Raw genomic sequence first — 16157 nt, forward strand, 5'->3', positions numbered from 1 at the left:
AATGCTTTATCCTAGGCTGAAAATACATCTGACATTTTGAATTGTATATGAATCAGTCTTCAAAGATGGACCTTATGAAAAAAATGCTATTAAATTAGAGAATCAGGTAAAGGAGAAAAATGAATTTATATAGATAAATGTTACTAGCCCAGGAAACTAAGATCAAAGACCTTTCAAACATGGTCACTTGTCATTCTTTTAAGCAGTTTTGTGTCAAAATAAGGTCAAGGGCAGTTGGAGTAAAGAGGCGAATGAGAGGTCAGCTTTGAGTGTTCCTCTTCTGTTGGCCCTTCTTTTTGCCTCATTCCTGTCTTGCTAGAAGTTTAACGTATCTTAAGACAGTCTTCTGAGCAGGTGCTTCCTTTTCTGGGGCTCTCAGGCTCTCAGGTTTGTCTGTGAGTGGCACAAAGCTAATGAGAGCCATGGCGGTTTTGCCTCTATTCCCGGCCGTTTGCCCCCGGGGCTGACTTCGGAATTTTCACTACCGGGGAACATCTTTCCAGAAAACTAAACTGACTTCTGTTTTGCAATTGCACTGCCATATACTGTGTCCCCAGTGAGTGCAGGCCAGTGAAAGCATAAGCAGGGAGATGCAGGTCCCCAGAACTCAGTCAGGCTGAGCATGCTCAGCTACTTGCATTTTTTGACTGGTATCCAGTGTCCCTTCATTCGTCTGTGTTGTCTCCTGTTTGTCCCTTCACAGACAAGTGGTGGGACTCACCAAGGGTTTTTCAACTAAAGGCCAAAAAAACAAAGCTAGTGAAAGAAGTCTCTCTGTTAATCTGTTTGGAATTTGGAAAAGGTCCATTTCCTTTTCTGCTGGGATATCACCCTTATTTTTTTCTCTTGGCCTGTCTCAGCCTCCCGGGTGGAAGGTTACCCTTCCCAAACCTGCTTCCTCATTGTCCCCATGTTGGCCAGGCCTCTTGTCGCTTGGCTTCCTGGGTGGGGGTCAGGCTGCTCTGGCCCTGCCACGCTTGCTCTGTGGGCCTGTGTGGCTGGTCACAGAGACTGGCCAGTCCTTCCTCTGCCCATCTCAGCCCCTGTGCTCCTCCCAGCCCTTGGCCCAGGGCTCTCTGGGACCACTGCTTGCCTCTGGGCCTGCTCTGTCTTCTCTGACTTCTTTCTGTTCTCAGTTCAGCCCCTACCCTACCACGCTGTTGAAGTGGTGGGCCCACCATCTGTTCTTGCTGCTGGTCACTTGGTAGTGACTGGCACATGCACAGAACAGCTGTGCACAGCCACCTGCCTGCATCCCAGGGATCTCTAGGATGGGGCTGGCTGGCTGCTATTTAACTAATCTGCCACCAATCCAATTACCTAACCTTATTAGTCACATCAACAAGGGCTTATATTGGCTGTACTTTGATAGCAGATGTGCAAACCTAATGGAGTTAGGGGAAGACAGTACGCTGTTCTCATTTCCACAGAACTTCAGCTTTGAACCTGGGATGTAGCTTTTTTTTTTTTTAAGGTTTTTCTGAGTGGGGTGGTTGATACGCTATTTGGGAAATACACCATGTCCAGGCTGTGCTCTGCTCTTCCAGTTGGAACGGAGAGGGGGGCCTGCTGGATTCAGGAGAAAAACCTGCAATTTTACTCAGGATTCAACTGCATCAGGCCATTGGAATTTCAGCAGCATGTCTTGCAGATCAGCTGCCCTGCAGTCCCCAGCGTTGCTTCTCCTGTGCTCCTTGGCTGCCGAGGAGGTATTTCATTAGAATGTTCTTGTCCACACCCTTCCCGAGAGTCTGTTTCTTTCCAGGTCCCCACTTATGCAAGAAAGAGCATGAGTCTTCTTTCAGAATAGGTGTGTCCTTGTCCTGTGTTACAAGTCGAGCCTATCCAGGGCCCGAGTGCCAAATGGGTTACTTGCTTGTGGCATGGGTGGCATGGAATTAATTGGTCCACATGCTTTGCCCTCCTGGTGGCCCAGGAACTCTTTCCAGGGTTGTGGGCAGCGCCTCAAGTCAGCCTGATACCATGTGCGCTGGGTAGTCTGTGTCACAGGTGGTGCAGATGCTCTGCAAAGCTGCTGACAGAGATTCTCTAATGCCCACGGAAGCTCCCTAGAAGAGGACATGTTGTGCAGGGACCTGAGGCCAAGGAGGAAGTTGATCTGATCCGATAGAGGAGCTTAGATGGGACAGAAGTATATGGACAAGGAAGCCACGTATGTCGAGTGGCCTTCAGTACTTCTAGAAATCCCCACCACCCACAATACCCTGCTTCCTGTGGGCTGGTGTGCACCGCTCTGGACCAATCATCCAGTGAAAGGAAGACATTCCAAGAGACTGGTGGTGTGTAACGTTTGTGAAATGAACACTGCCTCCCATCCCCAGATGCCGCTAGGCCAGTTCATCCTCTGTCTGGTTGGTGTAGTGGTGAGGCAGGGGTGGCACCTTCTGCTGAGGTTGTCCTTTTCCCCCTTGGGGCTTGCACTGCGGATGCCCCATCAGCAGGAAGGCAAGGGTCCACCCAGGGGCCTCAGCTAGACGTCCACGCCAGCTGTGCCCTCACAGGGCCCCCCTGCCCGAGGCAGCCATCGATGATAACAGCCACCCTCCATTATTAGCCCTGTCTGTGTGGCTGCTGTGATTTCTCTGTCCTGTCCAGGTGGCCATTCTGTGTCTCCACTCAGCAAAGCCTGTTCTCTTCTTTCTCCCACTTCCATTTCCTCTGAGCACCTCTAGCACTCCAGGTGCCCTTGGCTAGCTGCCCAGGTTCTTACAGGTAGGATGCCCCACCTAGACTCATAAATTGTCCCCTTCTACTGCTTCTGTGGCCCATTAGGCTCAGAGGACACGTCCTCTGCTCTTTCTCCTTAACGTTGGCTACTGGGTTTCACTGTCCTGTGCCCACCTGTGCCTTTCCCAGTCCAAGAGTAGCATGTTTACACTGAAACCGAGGACTTTGGGAAATCTTCATGTTTTCCAAAGGTGAAATCCTACATGAGAAGATTTCAGCATTTGCTAAGCTAGCACAGAGGGGCTTGGAGGCATCAGTGGCTTAGTGCTCCTCGTATCATCCACGTAGCCCTAGTGGGCCACATTACGATGATAGGAACCTTTTCTGTGCCTGAAACAAACCTCTCCTCCATCTCACTAAGACCCCTGCTCCCAAATGAGTAATATTCCCAGTCTCAGCTTCACAGGGTTTTGCTTCATAAGAAAAAGCATACCTTTAAATTCTCTCCTGGCACCTTTGTAAAGAATTCCATTTGTTATGTCTTTGGAAAATACAGAACTAACAGCTGAGAATTGCAGCAAATGACTGTATGAGCTACATACCATTAATAAAAGTGGAATGCAGAAGGCTCTGCAGTAAAATAATATTTTCAGTTATGGAGCTGCTTTCTGTCAGCTGTGTGAGGGTCAGTAAAATGCCCCAGTTTCCAGAAATTCCCATTTAGTTGTAACAATATTAGAACATGAGTAATCTTTGTGTCTTTGTTTCTGGGTTCCTGCTTGAATAATCTCTTTGTCCTACTCATGCTGGTAACCATAAGGAAATAAGTGAATAACCCAAGTGGTGGTGGGCAGCTTCTGCCACTCGGTGGGAAAGCCAGTGTATTTTGTACTGTAATATGAATGTGAGTACGTTTGGTGGCAATTTTATCATGTTTCTTCATTCTTTGGGATTTCGTTTGTTGGTTTGCTTATTTTTGCCTTCAATTTCAAAATAACACTTGATTTTATTATGTTGGATGCTTAACGAGGAAATACAGTGCCCAAGAATTAGGCTTTTATCTAATTGAATCCCAGGCCTGAAAGCGGTCTGAGAAGTCATGTAAACTAATACTCTTGATTCCAAGAGTTCTGATTACACTGCATTCTGTTCTTCAAAGCCCTTCAGCAAAGAGATGCCCAAACCCCCATAAATGGCTTTTAACCAAATTAAACAGGACTCACTCTGAGGGCATGTTCCTGGAGCCCATCGTCATTGTCTACAACCCAGAGTCACGCCTCAGTGTGCGCGATGTGGAAATGGGGTGCAGCTGCACCTGCCTGAGGTCACCCAGGGTGCACTAGGCAGCAGACAGTTCCCCAGCCAGGCTACACCTGTGCGGGACTTGTGGGTCTCTAGGCCTTTGGAAATTTCATAGAAGCTTCAGGGTCAGTGAGCAGCCTGGATATAGAAGGAAGTGGGGATTTTAGAATTTGGGATATGGTGTGCTAGAGATTGTGTAAGTAAGTCTGCAGAGTGGTTAAGCAAGAGTTACGCGGTACACCTAAAAACATGCCTGGGCAGAGGGATTAAAGTGTGAGTGAGAGATTGTGGGTGGTTGGGGTCAGTTACTTTTAGAGTGGCCACATGTTAGTATGGAGCCCCAGGGGTGGTTCAGAGCCAGGCTGCTCTCCCAAGCCATGCCAGCTCCTTCTTCCTGGCCATGTGTTCCACGCAGATACAGTCAGCCACTTTCTCTCGCCCACCTCTCCTGTCACTGCTGCAGAGCAGGGACATGGTTCTGCAATGCCACTGTATTGGCCCGTTTCCATCTGGAAGTTCAGAAGCAGAGGATCTGATTCTTTGGAGCTCTTGGATCCCGGTGGGTGGTCTCAAACCGTGGTCCTGCTTCTGGTATTGTGTAAGCAGTTCCCCCTGAGTAATGGAAGGAAGCAGTGCACTGCAGGGCAACCAGCAAGTGCACTAAGCATTATCTGTACACGGGTCAAAGATAACCTTTTTCTAACAAACTCAGGAGACCGTGTTCCTAGATTTCGGACTTTACCCTGCTCTTGATAACCTCTAAGCATTTCATCAATGTGATGAGTTATTTGTGCAAACCTTTCCATCCTGGTCCAGCTTCCTCTCTTCTTCTAGCGTAATGCCAGATCCCTTCTGTAAATGCGTCCCTGGAAAATGCAGGCCTGCTTTTATCCGTTTGTAAATGCATTATAGAGAATGGTAAATCTAACCCCCACCAAAAATGATGCATTACAAACCAAGCAGGATTGGCTTTTGGATTGCCCATACTGGAATGCTTAGATATGCTCTGTTCAATATTTTAAGGTGGACACCCTGTGGGTATTTTTGTAGTAGTATTGGTGATTCAGAAAAGACAGGAAAATAAAATGATTTTGCTTGTCACATGAGTGAGTCTCTGTCACCTTTGAGCAACACAGTAAACCCTTGCTAATTTTATCCTAACCGTAGAGAACCCTGTTGCAAATTACCAGATAGCATACATTTATGAGTAAGATAATAAACATGATTTTTATCAAACCAGCTCTGCTGTATGAGCAAATGTACTTCCTCCCATTTATTTGGACAGGACTGTTTAATTCTGATTATGATAACAGTTCATAAGCACACTAGCAAATTGATTCTAGTATATTCTGTAAAAACTAATGAAGACCCTGGAAGCAGAGGCGAGCTGCAGATCTGTGGTATTGAATCCTTGCTGAGAAACAGAGCAGGGTTGCCAGGTGTTTGTGCAAATTACTTAGTTTAGACTAGAAGTTAGTAAAATTAGAATCAGCTGTGTTCTTCTGATTTCCTTATCCATCCACTCATTTTAGAAAACATTAAATTCATCAGTCAAAATTTGATAAGCATCTTACAACACTAAACTATGTTTTCTACCTTTATCTTGCATCTACCTACCACTTCAGCATTTTATTAAAAATAATAATAATAATAAGAGAGAAATGTGGGATTCACATATAAATCAAGTATAAAAATCAAACGAATATTCATATTTGACCTGATTGCTTATAGTTCATAATGCGTGATCAAAACCGAAAGTTTCTGTGATGACTGCCCTTGTACTGTTCACCATGTAAGAACTTATTCACTATGTAAGAATTTGTTCACCATGTAAGAACTTGTTCGCTATGTTTCAGAAGATTGGAGACTGACAAGAATTAGGCTTGGGGTGGATTAATGATTGTGCATTGAGCATTGAGTCCCCTATACAGAATTTTATTGTTGTTAACAACCATTTGATCAATAAATATGAGAGATGCCCTCTCAAAAAAAAAATTTGATAAGCAGCATACTTAAGGAGCTGGTGCTTCCTTATTGCCCTTGTTTGTGACAGCTAGGTTTATGTGGAAGCAGAGAAAACATGGCATTTCCATAAAGCACATTCCAAGTTCAAATACCTTCTGATTAACTAGTGATGAGCAATTTCAAAAGCCTGTGTGCTGTTTTGCCTGTTAGGATGAGGCATGTTTTTCTGCATTCTGTATGCCTTCCTTATTGTGTGCTCCGGCGTGGAGTTGAATTGTGTGGTTTGATTACATCTAGCTTTGTATGTATCTCAATTATTTGTTCTGAAGACTTAGCACTCACCAGACACTTAGTTTTTGGTGGTCCCATCATGGGACCATCTGGGAGATTGGACGGCCTGGAAACGCCAGCTTCCGGGCTAGCGGCAACCCGTCCCCCTCACATCAGTTCCCTAAAAGAACCGCCTTTTGTGGAATTGTCTGTAAAGAGCAGAATAATAGTGGGTTAGTATCAAGAGATTGTTACTTTACAGTAAAAGTCACTCTCAAGAGACTAAAGATGAATAAAACAAAGCGAGTCATTCTCTCTTGTTCAGTGGAACCATCTCTCTCTCTGTTTCTCAAACTCCCTGAATGACTCGGAACAAACAGAGTGAGAAGGAAGGCATATATTTGGAGAGGAAGCAGTGGAGAGAATCACAAAGGGAACTGCAGGGACTCATCATGTCCAGGTTTATGAGATGTTGCCGAGTCCTTGATGTCAAGCAAGAATCAATACCTCTCTCCAGTCCTGTTTTACACCTTCGTTTCATCTGTAGCATGAAAAAATTGCTGTGTTAGGCCGCGTGTCCCGATCAAGATCAGGCAGGTCTCTGCCTGCTTTTCTCTGAGGCTCTTCCCTGGGTCTCATGAGGCCCTCTCCTCTGCCTCACAGGAGACCACAGTCCACTGCCACTGAGTCCCCAGCACCATAGATGGAGCTGGCAGTGCCCGTATCAGGCACACGCACGAGTGTGCTCACCACTTGGCTTGCATGGCCAGGAGAGCAGGTCGTGTCTGGGCATCCTGCTAGTCCCCTCTGCTGACATACTAAGCCCTCCCCAGCTCATGTTTCATACCAAGTCTGTCCAGTAATTGGCATGCATGTAGCACCTTCATCCCACTAGAACACCCTCTCCAGCCACTGTTCTTGGGGTTGGGGATACAACATGACCAAGAGAGATGAAAATTCTTTCTCACCCAGCTTAAATCCTTATGGCTTCTTGGGAATAGCAGGGCATTTGGGGATTGTTGCTGGGAGAGCAGTGTCTGAGCGTATTATCATCCCGGGATCCCCAAGACCCTTGCCCATGTGCCATGGTGTGCTTGCTTTCTGAACCTTGAATTCAGCTGTCTCCAGCTCTGCAGGGGCTGACATGCTCACAGCCCCTCCTTACCCCCTGGCCCAAGCCAGCGGGAAGCCTCAGAGCCCCCAGCTAGAGTCCCGGCACTGAGGTGGCTCCGAGTCCTGCGAGGGCTGCGGCATTGGGTAAGAAGGATGGGGATGCATGCCCACCATTGTTGAGGTGGTTTTGTGCAGCCCCATCAGCCACAGGGTTCAGGCAGCTGCTGTGAAAACACTTGGGAGAGTTGCACCTCTCCAGAATTTAGTTTTCCCAAAAGCTTGTGTCCGAGAGACAAGTCAGTTCTAAGGATCCTGTCCCAGCCCTGTGCTCTGGAAATCCAAACAGAAGCTCTGGGAGTTCAAAGAAGGGCCTGGAGGTGGACCTTCTTGAGATGCCTGCTAGTCTTTTAGAGACATTTCCGCTCTTATTTTTATAGTATTTTTTTCAACCACAGTGAGGTACTTCACGAGGAGCCATCAAGGGATGGTAGTGAAGTGGCCCCTCATATGTTTTCAGATTGCCGAGAACTCTGCTGGCAGGTAAAGAGCCATCTGTTCAATTCTGGGAACCCATGAGCTATTTTCAGTGTTACTTGTTTGTAGAGATGAAGCTTGGGGCTGTTTTAGCGTCGCTCCTCAATTTTTTTTCTCCGGTTTCCTTGTCTTCCTCTGGCTTCTGCTATCAAAATACACATGTTTAGGCTCCATTAACCAGGAAAGGACATGAAAGATTCCCCCAGTGATGGTAGGGGGGTGGGGGGGTCATCAGAAGTCCCCAGGGACTCAGGGGTGGCAACTCTTAAGTGAAATCCGGCTTCAGAGGCATAGAGAGTGACTGTGTGGTGATCATCTCGTCAGCTTGTGTACTATTGACGTTCCGTTACACAATGAAATATCCTCCATGCTGATTATTTACGCTTCCTCTGTTTAATTATAGTTTGCAAATGAGATCATCACCAAGCTGGATCATGAAGTGGAAGGAGGCAGAGGAGATGAGCAGTACAAGGTGTTATTTGAGAAAATGTAAGTGTTGATTAACAGTGGGGCTTATGTTATAATAGAGACAGAGAGATTGTAATTAGACTACAGTGAACTTTGTAGCCCAGAAATAATTAAAATGTGTTAATAATGGAAAATATTTTAAATTGCACCTCAGACAAGTTTCTTTTTCTGAGTGTGATCAACAAGGTGTGTATAATTATTTTTCAGCCTCTTGGAACACTGCAGGAAGCACAAATACCTGGCCAAAACGGGAGAAACTTTTGTAAAACTTCTTGTGCGCCTGATGGAAAGACTTCTGGATTATAGAACCATCATGCATGATGAGAACAAAGAAAACAGGATGAGCTGTACTGTCAATGTGCTGGTGAGTGAAAAGTTCATTTAACTTCCAGTCTTCCCAGGAAGCCAGCAATGGAAGTAGGAAGTTCAGAGGCCTCTTGCCAGCTGGCCACAGAGCTTTCCATGCAGTGTAGCATTGTTTGCATATTTCCTCATCTGTTTCGTGGGAGGGATAACAACGAACTGTCTGCTCTGAAGAAGGTGGCAAAATCATGTCCCCTCTGGATGTTACCACACAGCTCTTCCATGTGGCTGAGAATGCTGCACCATCTTATTTTGTAACCACAGTAGCACCTGTGTTGGTAACAGGGGCAAAGGGCTTCAGTATTAGGAGATTGTGAGCATGTCCTGTAGCGGGTTGAATGGCAGTCCCTGAAAGGTGTGTCCACATCCTAATCCTCAGAACCTGTGAACGTGACCTTATATGGAAAAAAGGCTCTTTGCAGATTGACTGAATTAAGGATCTCAGGGTGAGGTCACCTTGGATTACCCAGGGCCCTAAATCCGATGATGAGTGTCCTTTTAAGAGACAGAGAAGGAGGGGGCCATCTAAGGATGGAGCTCGAGTCGGGGTGGTATGGCCACAAGCCAAGGGAGCCCTGGGCCTGCCAGGACCTGGAAGAGGCAGAGTGGGATTCTCCCCCAGAGCCGTCAGAGGAACCTTGGTTCTGCTGACGCCTTGACTTCAGACTCTGGGCTCCAGCCTGTGAGAGAGTACAGATCTGTTGTCTTAACCCCAGTGTGTGGCCATTTGTCACGGCAGCCACAAGAAGCCAGTGCATGGCCTCAGGGACAGCAGATGGCTGGGGCCGAGTTGGCCCTCTTGCACCGCTTCTGACACTGTGACTCGGCTGGGTACTGTGGACACGGCCTTCCTCATGTCATTGTGGCATCGGCTAGTGCTGTAGGTGAAACGGGCTTTTCAGAAGTTTTAGGACAAGCTCAGTGACAGGGACTGCTGGAACCACAGGACCGCCGCTTCTAGCCCAGAGCTCTGTGCATCTCCCTGCATCCTCCCCCTGCTCTCAGAGGAGCCAGAGAAGCCAACTCCTGGCCCTGGAAGGGGTTTTCTAACCTTCCCTGCCTGCCCCAAGGTGGGGCTGCAGGAAAACACTACACCTACTTTGTTCTACTTAATGCATTTCTCTGGATTTTCCATATCGCCACCTGGTCATTGGGCAGCATATGGATCCTTGGTCTTCTGTGTCCACGATTTGTATGGACTTAGAGGCACTTTGAGCTCATGGTGACAGACTTTAGTGTTTGGAGAAATATGACACATTCATTCATTCTATAGAAAATCAAAAAGATGTTTGGATTGAAAAGATAAACAGAAGGCACTATTTACACCTTCCATCCACCCTGGCATCAGTATTGTATCTGTGCTTTGCCACCAGGAACTTGCAGCTAGAACCATGTGGCCTCCTCAGCCCCTGCATTCTATGATGGGGCAATCTGTTTCATCTAGTGATAAGCATTTTCTGTAGCAAGTTTTCCTCTCCTTGAAAATCCAAGTATGGGGGACTTCTGATTTCTGGTCCAATTTGTAAAAGAAGCTTGGAAGTTTCACTCCCATCCTCACCACGGGGAAAAAGCTGGCTGTAAACAATTCTTGTTACTGAAAGTAAACAATTCTTAGCTTCGCAGGGAAAACTGCTGCCTCCCAAATTGGAGAGACAGGAGGTTAAAGAGAATCACAGCTTACCGGAGCAGAAGCCCAGGAGCAGAATCAGCTGCCAGAGGCAGTACTGGATTCCCATTACCCAGTACATTGTGTCCACGGTCACTGTAAGATTATAAGGCACGAAACACAGTTTGAAGAGACAGAGCAGCCATCAGATCCAGATTCAGATATGGCAAGAGGTTTTGGAATTATCAGACTGGGATTTTAAATAACCGTGATTAATATGGTAAGAGCACTAATGTAAAAGGAGACATTATGCAAAATCAGATGAGTAGCATAAGCAGAGAGGTGGAAAGTGTAAGGAAGAATCAAGAAATCCACAACACTAACAGTGAAGAGTACTTTTGTTCTTGTTAATAGATGGGACACAGTTGAGGAAAGAATGGGCTTCAGCCGTCCATATACATTTGCATGCGTTCTGTGAGTCTGGGCAGCTATGGGAATTCCTGGCTTCTGGCATCAATGCCTGAGGCCTGTCCGCCGCTGTGCTCGCCTTCACATTCACCTGTAGTGTCAGCGGAGCACAGCAGCGAGCCCTGCCCTGGGTAAGGGCCTCCATCTTTCGCACGGAAATGAGCCTGGCCCTTGCTTCACTGTCTTCCTGCATTCTTGCCTCGGTTCAAAGTAATTTACTTTGGTGGTGCCAGTGTGGTTAACATGAAATAGAAAACAGTCTTTTTCTGCAGATGAGAAATGGAAACCTTTTCAGAATCATTCCCTACTGGAGACATACTTTTTCTAGTGCTCCTTCTGATCTTGAAGGGGACCTGAGTGGCCAGATGGTGTCCAGAGGAAGAATTACTAATGTTTGTTAGCTTTTCAGCTTTGGTAATTGAGAACGCTATTTGTTTTAAGCAAGACCTCTCATGTTCACTGGGTATGAAACCTAGCAGAGAAGTGGTGATGTGCTTTGAACATGGCCTTCTATCTCCAGGACCAGGGTCGGAGAACAAGCTCTTGTAATGACACATGCAGCCAGAGTTTCTGACGTTAACATGTGTTAACGTCACACGGAGCCTTGCTCGGTCCCTCCCTATTGTTACTGCTGTCAGCACTAGCGGGGCATTAGCTAAGAAACACATCCAGGATTTCTGACCTCATTAAACTTCTTCCAACTTGCACATTTGGAGTCACCCCACGCAGAGTGAAGTGTTCCCTTCTTAGCATTTCCTGGGGATAAGATGGATACCAACCTATCATGATGCTTGCATTTAAAAAATAAAATGTATCCTAGGGAGTAAAGAGAAACAAGAAACTGGATTTTTACAGGTAGGTGTCCTGGCTCTAAATGTTCACTGCCCAGATCACATTTAATGATATAAATAAAAATATAAATCTGCTTCTAATCTCTCAGTCCATTTTTACCTTTTCTCCTGGTACTTTTGTTATAAAACAAATGGGGTTTCATAGAGATGAATATGACTATCCATCTCTAGATGAACATGGTATATAAACATAAGCTAGAAATATAAAAAATGTGTGCCATTTATCACTAAGCAGAAGTCCTCTTGAAATCCTAATGTTAAAACATAACATGAAATTTAATGATGCCCTGTAAATCCCATTACCAAGTTTCCATTAGAACCAGTGTTGCTGGTTTTTTTTTTTAATGAAGTTAGTGGAACATATTAAGTTGAGTGGGCTCATTAATATCCTACTCTCCCTTGCATTTAAAGAAAGAAAAAATGAAAATTTAAGGGACATAAGCAGTCAGTCACTCTTTCTAGCCACCTAAGCCTCCTACATATGCCCCTGCAAGGACATTTACTTGGTATATTAGATCATGGTTCCCCAACAAAACGCACATCTGTAATTGAGTAGAATTCATTGTCACCTCATAATCAAGTCACCTAATTCTAAGCAGTCATTAACATATCCCTATCTAAGACTGGTAGAATCTTTGTTAACATACAGATGTTTACTTTCTTCAGGGCCCCTTTACAAGACTAATTAAGGGGGTTATGATTGGAATCTAAAAAATTTGAGTTTCTGCTTTAGTCATAAAGGAGTACAAAATTGCAATGTAATGCCAATGTGTAAGTTCTGAAAGACCAATGGGTAGTGGTGGATTGGAGTTGAGGGCCTGTCCTGATGGGGCCGCATGGAGAGCTCCCACAGAGGTCAGCTCTGGTGCCAGGGGCATTGAGAGAGGATGGGGCGGGGTGGGGGGGGGTGCTGCTTGCAGAGCACCAGAGCAGCGTCAACATTTACCTAAGAAACGCAAAGGTTTTATATAGAAACTGGTATTTGAGATGAGTGTCCTTCAGTTCTAGAGAGGTTTTGAAGTCTTAGGAAGGGAACAGAACTCAGCACAGGCAAGAAATAGAACCAGATCCGTGTCTCCGAGAGAGGAATGAAAGTCGTACGATATCCCTATTGTGAAATTGTAAGGGAGAATGATCAAACACTTAGGAAAGGATTAAAAATATGAGTGCAGAAGAAAATGATGTGAAATCATAGCTGGTAAAATACTGGCCAGTTCGAGGTGGAAGTGGAGGGCTTATTCTCTACCTTTGTTGCAGGTTCTCTGTTACATGGCTCTGAGTAAGCTGAAAATATCCTCATTAGTGAGCTGTATCTTTCCAACTAGAGGACATTAAAATCTCAGAGGCAGCAGAAATAGGGAAATCTTTGGTGCGTTTTTCTAACAGTGCCCCCTCTTTCTATATTTGCTCAAAAGGGATCAATTTTGGCAGCTGTGTGGGTCTTTTTGCTAATGAAATTAAACAACTTATTTCATCTTATTGGATAATTGAGTACCTTCACAATGGTGATTAATCTCAGGCACTGATTCCAGAGTTCTAACGTTGTGTTCAGGTGCTGAGTTTCACATTTGAAAGTAGTTCTGGTGTTTCTATCCTGAGGCCTGATTAGGTGAGATTTTTAAAAGTGTTTTATAGAGATCTCACATTAAAGTGTATTTTTGATACACATTCTTATGCTCATCCTGAAGATATTTTATAATTTATAGAAACAGTCCATCACTTATAATCTACTAATTCACTCTCCTCCATCAGTACTTACAAAGTGCCTATAAAGTGGCAACCCGTTTTCCTACTCTGGTCAGATGTCTCTGTCTAGACCCACACTGTCCACTGGGAATTTCTGTGACGATGGAAATGTTCTGTGTCTGCACAGTTCGGTTCAAGAGCACTAGCTCCATGTGGCTACTGAGCACTCACAGTATGGCAAGTGCAACTGAGGAAGTGGATTTTTAAGTTCCTTTAATTTTAATTGAATTTATGTTACATTTGAACACGTGGTGGTGCTACAGTTTCAGGCACCTCAGGTGTGGAATACCACCGTGCTTCTTGTCGCTCTTGTCAGGGCTTGCTCTAGCATGTTTAAATCCTGTTGGTGATGCTTACTCCCAAATTTACGGTCTTGAGCTTATTTATTTTTACTTATAATGAGTTTACAATAGTTAAGAAATCATATTTGAATAGTACCTTATTTTAATCGAAGACAGATGACTTTCAAATAACAGAAGTAGATTTTAGTCATCACAGTGTAGGAAATGTGATTATTAGAATTGTCCTCCAAAAAGATGAAGAAGGGGATGTAAAATGGATTTTTATTTTATGTGACTCTGGTTCTCATCGAAAGAGCCAGGGTCCATTTGTCTTATGTTTGACCCAAGTTGAAGAACCTTGAGTTTTTTAATATACATGTGATACCTTTTATAAAACAGGTTTCTTAAAACAGTGTTGTGGTTTGATCTTTCAGAATTTCTACAAAGAAATTGAAAGAGAAGAAATGTGTATAAGGTACGTAGCCATCACACTTGTCTGCACTGTCTCCTGGTATATTATAATTGCTCTTGTCAAGTCCATGCAAAGAAATGCTGTATAACCACGGAGGTTTGTCTTACAGGAGATTGTGAATCCTAGAGACTGAGTTTTGTGGAGCGCCCAGATAGATCCTCAGCCCTTGTGCGGCTGCCGACGTCCATGCAGAGATGGGGGGTTACACTTAGCTCAGAAATAAAGCCATAAATTATTTCACAGGGTTTGTATCACTTAACTGACTCACGTGGCCCTTTTGAAAAGAGACATCACCACAATTTTAATGTTTCACAGTAAACCAGATGATGAAATGAGAAATCCAGTTTTAACTTTCTTAGAAATAGACAATATTATAGTTTTTCAGTCTGTTCTTTAACTGACATCATATTCTCATGTTTTACATTTTTCTCTCTCACTTGCCTTTCCTTCAAAGTGATGGGCTGTGATTGAGCCCCTCTCTTTCTTGGTCTTTTCTAGGAGCCAGTGTCAAATATTGGGCAAGAATAGAATAAAGATGTAATCCACATGACATTAGTGTTTAATGATGTATTTATCATATCAAGTATGATTTTCTAACTTCTGGTTTCTAATTTTTTTTTAACTTTCTCCTTCAAAAATATACCATATAAATCTAATGAGCTTTTGGGAAAACAGCTTCTTGTATCCCAAATGCAGATAGCTTTGTATTAAAACAACTTTTATTTCTTTATGGTAGAGAAATTCTTTTGACCAACATTCCTGTGATCACTGGAGCTCTTTTATTCTTATGGATTTATATTTTCATGGATATTTTTGATGCATTTGGATTCAATACAAACATAAGAAATCACAATCAAACATTGCATCATTTCATTTCAAATGTAAGAGGAAAACTGGAAAAGATGAGAAAGAATGAGAAACCTTGAGGAGTAATTCTGTTTTCTTGCACCATCTTGATTTTTGTCCTGAAAAGAGGACTTAAAAAAATATGTATTATTGTTGTTGCTGTAGTTGACTTCTCTTGGTGCTTCTGCACCAAAGTTTTCAAGGCCTATGGATTGTGAACACTGTAAAAAGAAAGCATAGATATGATTTATTGTTGAAGGTGGAATTTAGCTCTTGGAACCCTCAGTACAAATGATCTGCTGACATTTTACGAAGGTACCTCTGTTTTGTCATCTCAGGTATTTGTACAAGTTGTGTGACCTGCACAAAGAGTGTGATAACTACACTGAAGCCATTTACACTCTGCTTCTCCATGCAAAGCTTCTGAAGGTAATAAATATTGCCATACACTTTTATGATTCTGTTATAAAGTCTAAGATCATTTAAACTTGTATTTTTCCATGATAAATTTTAGTAAACTTATGACTTAGGCTTTTATGGATATTGAATGAATGAAATGGTAAAAACAAAGATATTTAGGAAGTACTTTGATTATAGATCTGGCCCCACTGAGTGCAGATTTAACAAGCTGTCATAGCAAGTTATCACTAAGCATCGTGAACAGCCGGTCACTGGACTGTAAAGTGGCAGTGGATGAGAGATTCTCCAATTCCTTATTCATGCCAACAGGTGTCAGTCATGGTGTAGAATGACATCAACAAGAAGGAATTTCTGTGGTCAAACAGCTAAGACATAGGATGAGATAGACCCCTGATTATCTTAGCACTGAGTATAGGGACCCCATCATGACTGTCCTGTCCGTGATTCCACACTGAGATCTCCTATTAGTCCCCAGTTCCCACCGCACCTCCTGGCTGGCTCTCCTGGAGGGTGTTGCTCCTGCGCACAGGTCTGGCCTGACGACTTTCAGCTCCCAGTAGTTCTTTTGTTGGGCAGCTAGCTTTCGACCTTGGCTGTTTTGTTTGTTTGCAGTAATATACTCAATGCTCTTCCCCATGTCTCGTCAGCCCAGTTAGTCAGACAGAGTGGACCCTCAGCAAATAACTAGGTGGATGCATGGGTAGGTGCGTGGGTGGGTGTGCATGACAAAGGGGAGGAACTGGGCGGGGGTGGGAGGGTAGCTG

General features: G+C 44.3%; 1 protein-coding gene across 15 annotated transcripts in view; it reads left to right on the top strand.

Annotated features, from left to right (window-relative positions):
- LOC108400750 (dedicator of cytokinesis protein 1-like) overlaps positions 1 to 16157 on the top strand; it is a 436037-nt gene that overhangs the window by 21938 nt on the left and 397942 nt on the right. For 13 of the 15 annotated variants that reach the window (XR_012132450.1, XR_012132455.1, XR_012132454.1 and 10 more), the window contains 4 exons: positions 8276 to 8361; positions 8548 to 8704; positions 14090 to 14130; positions 15312 to 15402. The exons of the other annotated variants lie outside the window; for them this stretch is intronic. Coding sequence is in view for 2 of the 13 variants with exons in the window: in XM_073239166.1 (XP_073095267.1) it covers positions 8624 to 8704; positions 14090 to 14130; positions 15312 to 15402 (213 nt within the window). In the remaining 11 variants the exon portion in view is untranslated. The remainder of the gene's footprint in view (positions 1 to 8275; positions 8362 to 8547; positions 8705 to 14089; positions 14131 to 15311; positions 15403 to 16157) is intronic. 15 annotated transcript variants of the gene reach the window in all.

Source organism: Manis javanica, chromosome 6, assembly GCF_040802235.1.
Source record: "Manis javanica isolate MJ-LG chromosome 6, MJ_LKY, whole genome shotgun sequence".
Lineage (NCBI taxonomy): Eukaryota > Metazoa > Chordata > Mammalia > Pholidota > Manidae > Manis > Manis javanica.